At 37.4% G+C, this 10,439-nt stretch overlaps 1 protein-coding gene across 1 annotated transcript; it reads right to left on the reverse strand.

Annotated features, from left to right (window-relative positions):
- Positions 1-2,019: 2,019 nt before the first annotated feature.
- On the reverse strand, positions 2,020-9,836 carry LOC110454307 (carbohydrate-responsive element-binding protein-like). Its single transcript, XM_021503752.1, has 7 exons — positions 8,961-9,836; positions 7,192-7,362; positions 6,089-6,173; positions 5,643-5,742; positions 4,418-4,541; positions 3,923-4,052; positions 2,020-3,642 (listed from the first exon to the last, which is right to left on the reverse strand). Exons 1-7 carry the CDS (start codon positions 9,045-9,047, stop codon positions 2,975-2,977), a joined length of 1,365 nt encoding a protein of 454 aa, XP_021359427.1. The 5' UTR covers positions 9,048-9,836; the 3' UTR covers positions 2,020-2,974.
- Positions 9,837-10,439: the final 603 nt, after the last annotated feature.

Genomic DNA, 10,439 nt, shown 5'->3' on the forward strand with positions numbered 1-10,439 from the left:
TACATGTACTTGCCTCTCCATGTCTCTGCATACATGTACCTGCCTCTCCATGTCTCTGCATACATGTACTTGCCTCTCCATGTCTCTGCATACATGTACCTGCCTCTCCATGTCTCTGCATACATGTACTTGCCTCTCCATGTCTCTGCTTACATGTACCTGCCTCTCCATGTCTCTGCATACATGTACTTGCCTCTTCATGTCTAACAATTTTATATTTGGCTATATATAGGGTGTGAATCCTGATCATTTCCAAGTTATTACATAAATTCCCCACCAGAGCCTACTCCTCAGATGGAACAGACCACAGAGAAAATTCTGATAGCATGCATTATTTTCTCTTATAATGTTGAACATGGATATATCTGTATAAAGGGTGGGGACCTCAACCATTTCCAAGTTATGACACAACTTCTTCAATTTGGACCCATCCCTCTATCCCTGTCACACCCTCCATTTACACAAAACTAAATTCTAAGCCCTTGGACCATGGATGCTCTAGATCAAATTTTGTTTAAACCCCTCAATTCATATGGAAACAAGAGTACCGCAGAATGGAACAGTACACGCCCGTAGAATGCCATATAGTGTTATATACTTTCTTACATTGAAATAAGATCTGCATCATTCTAAGAGTGGTTAGCTGACATGCTATAAAAAATGATCAAGGGAGACACAACTTCATATCATGATGATAATGTATATCAAGTTTCAAAGAGATCCGTTGGAAAATGTTGGAGGAGATTGCCGGTCAAAAATCAAATACTGAAATGAACGAAGGGCAATTATTTTTTGAAAAATTGTTGAATCAAAATCCTTTTAAGGGAGACACAACTTCATATCATGATTATAATGTATACTAAGTTTCAGAGAGATTGGTCGAAAAATGTAGGAAGAGATTGCCGGACAAATAAAAGTTTACGCCGGACGGACGGACAGACGGACAGACCCATAACATAATACTCCCGTCAAATTTGACGGGCGCATAAAAAGGATATCAAAGACTCTCTATTTCCCCTACTGGACCCCTACCCCTTGAAAACCTTTTGCCCAAGGATACCAAATTTATAAAAATTCTCTGAGCTATTCAGGACTAGTGACAGACAGACATGGACGCTTCACCAGGACATAATCTGGCCTGACCTTTGGACCTGGAGAGTTAACAAGAGGCCCAATGGGCCTGCATCGCTCACCTGGTATTAATCTCACACTTGTAAACTTAAAAGTGGACTAAAATACAGCTACAGGCAGAATATCAGTGTGACCTTGAATGTCAAACAATGACATTAGGTTGAAAGTGGGTCAAGGTCATTCATTTGAACAAACTTGGTAGCCCTGATTGCTACAGGCCTAATATCAGTACCCTGGGCCTTTTGGTTATTGAGAAGAAGTTGTTTGAAAATTTTAAGACATTTGACACCTGTGACCTTGAAAGTTGGTCAAGGTCATTCATTTGAACAATCTTGGTAGCCCTTCATCCCAGCATGCTACTGGCCAAATATCATCACCCTGGGCATTTTGGTTATTCAGAAGAAGTTGCTTAAAGGTTTTAAACATATTTGACCCCTGTGACCTTGAAAATGGATATAGGTCATTTATTTGAACAAATTTGGTAGCCCTTCATCCCAGCGCGCTACTGGCCAAATATCACCACCTTAGGCCTATTGGTTATTCAGTAGAAGTTGTTTAAATGTTTTAAACATATTTGACCCCTGTGACCTTGAATATAAATCAATGTCATCTATTTGAACAAACTTGGTAGCCCTTCATCCCAGCATGTTACTGGCCAAATTTAAGCACCCTAGGCCTATTGGTTATTCAGAAGAAGTTGTTTAAATGTTCTAAACATATTTGACCCATGTGACCTTGAATATAAATCGGTCTTTCAGAAGAAGTTGTTGAAAGTTTTTAAACATATTTGACCCCTGATGAAGGTCATTTATTTTTAACGAACTTGGTAGCCCGAAGGGCCAAGTGAGCTAAAAATCATTGGTTAAAATAAAAACGATGAGCAAAATGTCAGAAAAATCTATGCATTTTATGACAAATATATGGTCATATAGTACAATGAATACATTATCACTCACACACATTCAAGGCTAAATACAGAAATCTGGCACTTTTGCAGTCTTAATACCATAAAGTAGACTTAATGCTTGTTCAGCTGCATGTGTGTGCAGTAATTGATTGTGTAAATCTTAATACTGAATATTGAAAAATGCAAAATTGAAAAGATAATAAATCAAAGTAAGAAATACTGAACAAATCATCATATTTATTGGGTATAGTGATAGAACTTTTTTTGCTTTCATTCTTGCCATGTTGTCTACTGTACATAAATGGACTCAATCTTAATCTTCAGTCAGTAATCACTTTCATTCCTATACAGTTCTGTTAATACTTTAATACACTATTGATGTTATTTTAAATGCTGTAACCAGCATTGACTTTAATATGCTGTATGAAATGCTTATCTCAACATCTACCATTTCTGTTCTAGCCTGAATGCAACATCTATGGTACCTATAGGCGTGTATCATCAATATAAGCAGCAGCATCATCACTCAGTGTGTGCGATACGTTGACCTGTAAATTCAAATGATCCAGGAACATCTAAAGCAACACGCAATGACTGGTTTATATGATGCATACCGTCACCTTTTTGTACAGCTCACTTCTACAAAGTAACGTTGTTCTATTCATTGTACAACACACTTTTTGTACAAAACATATTACATCTTTTTATCCTGTAAATTCTAAATTTTCACTTTATTTACTCTTCCTATTCATACCCCCACATCCTTTTCTCATTTGTATTTTCCTCTCAAACACCACTGTATATTTTTCTCTTAAATTCCTCCCAGCATAACTTTTCTTTCAGACTTCTCTCCCTTGCATTGCTCTCCTGTGTTTTCCCCACAACCCTCTCCCCCTGGAGTGTTACCACAAAGCCTGGTGAACACCCCCTGTGGTGTTATACCTGTTGGTTCCCCGATATATGGTTCGTCTGGGAAACAGCACTGGGCGAGGTTACCAGATTACACGAGTTCATCACACTAAAGCTATTACTACACAAAGGTTCAAACATGTCCACAAAGTTCAAAGATTGTGTAAAATAATGTCCTGGTATCACAGTGCTATTCATGGATTGTGTTGACAAAATTCCTTCAAAGGTGTTGGACGGGGTCAGAGAGTCTAATGTGGTGACGGGGAGAATGTGACCAAGTTCTGGTAAATTGCTTTCTGGTATGTCAACCTGCTTGGCTAGACTGTCAAGGAGGCTGTCCGACAACATGTTGTCAATGAGGAGTTGACTAGAGGTTGGAATCTCGTTCTCCGCCATGATGGTATCCATGACGTTGGCCAAGGTGTCTATCTGCCCATCCAAGACAGTGCACATATCCATGCGGTCATCTGTTCTGAATTCTTGGGTTGGCATAACAGGGGATTGGGGCATCACAGTTAGGTCTGGGGACACAGAAGGGCTTGAAATGGACACCGGTATCTGTGGAGATGTTGGACTGGTGGGTGCAGAAAGGGGAAGAAAACCCTGGATGCTGGATAATGCTTCCTTTCTTAGATCCTCTGGTTTGGTCATGATACTTGTCTTTTTACACATTGTTGTTAACGAACCAAGCATTCCTAAAATAAGACAATTATGTAGTGTAGAATAGACAAACATTTCTGATATCACTAGTTAATATTTTTTGACCAGTTTCTGCATCAATTAATACAGAAATTAAAATCTCGAACGAAAGTATCACAGATGTTGTAGCACAGTACACTAGTTTTACATAGGATGGAAAGTGAACGGAATTATCAGACTATTCAGACGGCAAGTTTTACAAGAATGCATCAAATTTAGCTAGTTCCAGGCCTAAGTTACGATGAAATCAGATTGCTCCAACAGTTCAATACTTACCTGGGCGAAGGCTTGTGAGAGACAGGTTATCAGCCGCCCACTGGGTCACCGATTTTATCAGGGTATCTCTAGTGCTTGAGGCAGTCATATTTTTGTATGCTTTATACAGAGGATCCATCAGGAAACTGAACTAAGACAACTTAAGGAAAGCAATTTTGTAAGCAGCAATCAATTTTAACATTTTCATTGCTCAGCTCCTAGGCTACAAATACCAGTAGTTTTGAAGAGTGTTAAGTGACATTCAGATTTGATAGTTAACTAGTACTGTTAATAGGACTTTTTGGAGTCCTTTAATGGAGTTTACATTTCCATTTCAACACGAGTGAAATAAATCATGTCACTAACAGTAACAGTAACAATATGTTGAAAAAGTTGTTTTTAAAGACATGAATACAAAAAATACTGCGGTATTCACTTATTCTTTACTCTTAGAAGTTGTAAAAGGTTTATAATCTCTACCTTCCCTGTAGACATTGTGAATTAGAACAAGGATACTATCCAGAATTTCCAGTTCTGAGAGGTACGGTCACGGACGTAGTCTGCATACAGCTTGTCCAGGTCATATTGAGGAGTGTCGAGGCTGTCTATCCCTGTGGCTGGCAGACCATTCTGCAGCACACTAAAATACAACAAGTTAACATGCTTTACATGTGCACATTTACCTAAAAATACTTGACATGTCGTAAGTATAAATATTCTGTACCGTGTACCCTGACGACAACATTAACTACCCTCAAAAAGTTCAGGTTATTTTCTACATTCAAATTCTTATCCCTGACTGCAATTTTTTGAGCAATTTGTACAGAATATTCTATAGCAGAAAAAGTGATTCCTCATCTTGCCTCCTAGTTGTTTTACTTTATTTTATTATATTTATTATTATAACTGCACTTAACAAAATATAACACACTGAACAGATTGATCACAAACAACTTGGTTAATGAGGAATCACCCACTTAAAGACAGAACGTTATCAAAGTGTTGGATGTTTGGACTGACCGACACAAACTGTGGTACGATTCCTTGAAAACTACAAAGCTTCAAACAAAACTGTTATTATATAGGCACGCCACCTCTTAAGCACACAAATTTTGCATATAAATAAAGTTGTATTGTGAAAGGATATGTTGCTTCTGAAAAGAAAGTTCACACCATGAAATAGTAGACAACTCATTGGATGAATATATTATAGAATATATCAAGAATACCTATTAAAGAGAAACAAATCATATTAACACATGTATGTATTATGTAAATTACCACTTATTTCCTGGTGAATCTGTAAGTGAAACAGAGAGGATTAAACAACAGAAGTAAACGCAACAACTATTACTACAGAGTAGAAGCGTACCACAGTTTGTGAAAACGTTTTTTTGTTGCTGCCTTCCAGTCCTTCAAATATAAAATGTATATTTAACGTTTGTTCTATCAATGTTGTTCTATCAAAACAGCAAATAAAGTGTTGTCTTAAACAACATGCATATCATTACCTTAATGAGTAATACAAATTGGTCACCTGGATTCAAATCAAAACAGATATTAATCATCATCCAATTAAATCCAACACTTTGATAGGAGTTAACCTGAAAGTGATAGGAAATGGTGTAATATTAATCAGTAAAGGTTACACGATCAAATCATACATCATTTTAAAATTACACTCATGACTGACAGTTTAATGACAAACTTTACACGTTATTGATAAAGTTTCAGGACTTACTGAATGTCAGACCCCAAGGCTTGTATTTCTTGCCGTAGGACACTGATCTCGTCTTGTCGAGCCTTAGACTCGGCCTTACCCTGGCAGCAATGCACGGCAGCTACAATATGGAGACGTGTCAGATATTTGGGTGAGGGCACCCCCCACACAAACAGGGGGGTGTCGACCTATAGATAAGCTAAACAACACATACAGTTCTCTTTCCACGAGTCAACACAGCACTAATGCGGATCTACAAAAACACCTCGTTACAGATGGTGGTTTCTTGGAGATTCCCCCCTCCCTTTAACACTGATTCAGGAGATTTCATGCAGGCGTGAGGTATGGAAAGAGGATTGCAGTAATTGTATTGTTTCCTAACAGACCATACTCGAGAGAGTATCAACAGGCATAAAAGGGTACTCTTAACCAACATAAAAAGCAGAAAATGTGTGAAGTGTACCTACTTTTACACAGCATTGCCGACTTGCTTTCTTTTGGGGAGCAATCTTCTAGAGCAGGAACCAACTCTCTCAGGGTATCAAAGCCTTTCTGTAAAAAAAGAGCAACTATCAAGATGAACAAAAAGATCAAACCAAAATGAAAGATTTATTCTGAAAAAGACACATTAACATGATTAATGTAATATCATTAGCGACATCCCTGAATAAATCAATATCCAATTGTTTCATGGCTATTTGGGGAACAGTCAAAACTACCATCCCAAGGTAGGGGGATGCCCCGTGGAACTGTTTGCCCTCGGCCTAGGGGTCTCGGGCAAACAGTTCCCCAGGGCTTCCCCCTACCTTGGGATGGTAGTTTTGACTGTTCCCCAAATAGCATTGAAACAATTGTTTTATTACCAAATAAATATTTTATTATTAATGCTGAGGTCAAAAAAAAACGCTTTAACAGGGCTCTCAAGGGGAGATTTCTGTGCATCAAATTTGCGTCGGGTAACAGTTCGCTCTGACCGGGAAACAGTTTCGACTGTTTCACCCCTATAGCTGAAATTGGACAAAAAGCCAGAAACAGTCAAAAATGACTAATTATAATTTATATAGTTTATTGGGTAATAATGTATTGTGCTATACAAGTCAACAGGCAACCATTTCCTAAATAATTTAGTGGCTTCCTGGATAATGACAATATCAATTTAATTTTAAATAAAGTCCATTATACATGAACCAATAATTTAGCTCGACTGCATGCAGTGTTACAAGTCAATTACACCAAATTTCCTACAATGATCAAGCAATAAAACAGCTGTGATGTCTTACAGCAGCCAAAGTGACCCACCTTTGATGTCCATCTTACCTGGTAGACTCATCTTTTGCACATAATTCTCATTTCTTACAAAGGATAACGGGCTCATGGACTACTGACCATATGTATTATCATTCCGGGAATGGTCACATTCCTGTTTGCATTGCCCAATGGCTGGAAAATGAGCTAGTTTGTTTAGAAATGAAAACCACTTTTGACCATCACAACACAAACACCAATTATCAGAAATAAGAAATAACAAAATAATTTCATAACCTATCATCTGAATTGGCATGAAGCAAACCTGTATTTTGTCCCGGCGTTTATATTCTGCCTTGATGTGTGAATCTCTCTTGTGTCGAGGGACTGGGTTGGCAGGACGACCACATTTGCGACCATGTTTTGGGGATGACCCAGTGGAGGAGCAGTTACCATCGGACTTGCGTCTGGTCTTCTCACCATAGTGGCCATTAACCTTCAATAGAAACCAAACTTTAGACTAAAGCTTCTGAATGTGTGGTCATTGTTTTATTTAACCATTCAATCCTTGCTTGCCATCATCAGTCTAGTACAGGCCCAAAGGACTATGTATGGTTTTGGCCCCCAAATCCATCAAAATTAAAAATCTGCAATAGAACTTTCAAACCACTGTTTCTTTAATTTTGAATACTTCCCCAGTACTATTATGTAAACATTTATTGGTGTTTTCAATTTTGACTGCCATGGTAACCAGGTCATATTTGCATAAATTATTGAAATTTGATTATTCAGTCAATTTTGACAGGTTTTCACCTAGTTTTTCTCTTAGCTACCATAGAGCGCACTCTTGAACAAACTTTATATTTCTCATAAAGATTTATTACAGGTGCCTACACATTATCCTTTGATATTAAGTTTGTTCAAGCATGCGCTCTATAGTTTCCAGGAGAAAAACTGAATATTAAATTTTTTCTAATTTATGCAAATTTGAACTTGTTACAACCATGATTAGAATAAAAAAAAATAAAAAAAAATTTAATAGTATTTGGGAAGTATTCCAAATTCAAGAAACAGTCATTTCAAAGTTCATTTAAAGTTTTTAAATTTTGATGCATTTAGGGGCCAAAAAATGCCCAAACCATACAATCCAACAAAAATGGTTTACTGTTATTTTTGCAAACTTTTGTTAGATAATATTTAAAAGATGATTTTCATATATGTATGATTATAATTTCACTCACAGAAGTAACACATCATCTGACAACATTTTGTGTTCATGCATTTCCAAAACAGAAAACATTTTATGGGGCTGGGGGAGTTTATTTTAAATTATAGACTATCAATAAAATTACACACAAACAAACATCTTTGAAAATAGAACAAGATACACTATTTTCAGATTTGGTCAACATGGCATAACATAAAAATATAAAAACAAAAACAAAAGTAAAATTTATCTTTAAAATGAGGAATAGCTATATAGCTCTGTTGAAGTTTCACTTTATCCGCACAAAACAAAAACTGCATAAAAAATAAATATTCAAGAACAGTTGTTTCCCCTGCGCTATACACAGACAAATTTGAAATAAATTATAATTATGAAATAGACTATAAACAGTTGCGCGCGTCTTAAGATTTATCTGAAACAGGCTGTATGCGAACAAACACATTTGATTGGCGGATCAGGATATTCCCAGTCGTTCATTGGTTGACCAATAGAACGCGAGATGATGTCAGCGTTAGGTATAAAAACCTTTGCGCACCACATTTGATTTCTTGCCAGTTCAGCCGTCGACAGGAACGCAATTTCACGTGACTGTTCATTGTCTCGGCTAGCTGTGGTTGGGAAAATTTCTCAAATTGATTCATTATTCGGATATTTTACCGTGAAGACATCAGAAAGAAGATGAATCAACAAGCAATCATGTTTGCGTGAGAAAACCCGCTCCGAACTGGAAATAATCCGTGTAATAACGTTTCAATACAGCACATGTCCAAGGCTAATGTTGCCGACATGGAGCGTCGTTCAAAATCGACTTACACTGAAGAAATTAAATGGAGAAGCACTGCATGAATTAAAAACAAATTAAATACCTTCAGTTTAGTTGAGATATCCTTGTCCAGCTGTGTAATTGCGTCGTTAATTGTTAAAGGTGTTTCGTAATCGTCGACAACCTTCATCTTGGCTGGGGGCTCGGAAAATATCTCTTGGCGGAGGCTTATATACCCATATCCCACAATGCATCGGCGAGGTATAAAATTAGCGTAGAACCCAAAGTAGATTTTCCCACGAAGTTAGCATTGTTATAATAAATGTTTTGAAAACACTGTCACTAATGAAATGAATAACATAGAAAAGTAATGCAGTGTTTAAATTTTCACGGTAGCATTGGGAAGTATGCATATTTTCACGGAACATATCGCGCTTATGAAAGTATGTCAAAATGGAGGATTATTTTATTGGACACTCGACTCCGGTGTTCACAGGTGAACAACGCGATTGTGAAGTTATTGCTATCGTTCTTTACACTTTCACCGAATTTTACGATGGCAATATGGACTAGCTTGTCTTAATATTTGCTGTCGGTAGCCATACTTTTAGCTTGCATCTGTGCTAATCGAGGGCACTCCCAGTCCCTCATTTTGAACAATGGCCATGTTGGGAAACGTGACAACATGTAGGCCTAATCTATATTTCACGGTTATGTGGAAATGTTTGACAAATACCAAAAGAAAGAGTTTAAGTTGATAGAAATAAGTTAAGAAATCGTATTGTTTTAGGCAGTGTTGACTTGTGGCGGCATAGAGACCAACCGGTATAATAATAAATTTCAACGTCTCAATGTCCCTCTTCTGTTGTTTCAAATGACAACTGATCACACTGCAATTAATCATTCATCTTCATGTTGTATTTATGATCCGAATATATATTGAATATTTGCCGGACCGTTTTTCATGATCAGCCATTGTGTGTTGTCAGGACACTCGCTGTGCCAGCTGGTTTGAGCCGGTTTATACCAGACAGGGTTCTCTCTGGGTATAAGTGTACCGTACTTGTGCTCCACGTGTGTACACACGTCACCTCTGTAGATGTCTCATTTGGTGAAGTCACTTAAGTTATTAGAATATCTCTGGACAAGTTTTACCAAATATAAGATCTTTTATATGATATAATTGCGCTAGAATTTCATAAGTAAATCGACTATGAACACCACAGATGTTATCACAACAGAGACGTATCGTGTATATACTACATTATGTCTCTGGTTAGCACCTGTGATTTTATGATGTAGGTCTATTGTTAGATACAGAAGCATTGCCAGAAATCTCATTTTAAAAGCTTGTTTAATAACACATTTATAATAGGAATAATTTCCCAAACACTTCCAAAGTGTCGAGGTCCTGGGAATTCCCTCTCCTGTTTGTTCAAGTAGACAGTCTATAAAATTCGTGGCGGAGATTCCCGGAGACGTGCAGCAGGACCGAGTTGGTTGGTGCTATATATAAAGTATCTGAGTTAGGAGGTCCCGGGTTCGAATGCCGGTCTGGCCCTTTGCATTATACCTTTTAAAT

The sequence above is a fragment of the Mizuhopecten yessoensis genome, unplaced genomic scaffold, assembly GCF_002113885.1.
Source record: "Mizuhopecten yessoensis strain PY_sf001 unplaced genomic scaffold, ASM211388v2 scaffold7763, whole genome shotgun sequence".
NCBI lineage: Eukaryota > Metazoa > Mollusca > Bivalvia > Pectinida > Pectinidae > Mizuhopecten > Mizuhopecten yessoensis.

Excerpts from the sequence above, each read along its gene's own strand:
- LOC110454307 (XM_021503752.1), bottom strand. The coding sequence starts at position 9,047 with ATGAAGGTTGTCGACGATTACGAAACACCTTTAACAATTAACGACGCA. Across the intron at positions 7,363-8,960 it reads ATATCTCAACTAAACTGAAG|GTTAATGGCCACTATGGTGA; the intron begins GTATTTAATTTG and ends TTTCTATTGAAG. Across the intron at positions 3,643-3,922 it reads TCTCACAAGCCTTCGCCCAG|GAATGCTTGGTTCGTTAACA; the intron begins GTAAGTATTGAA and ends GTCTTATTTTAG.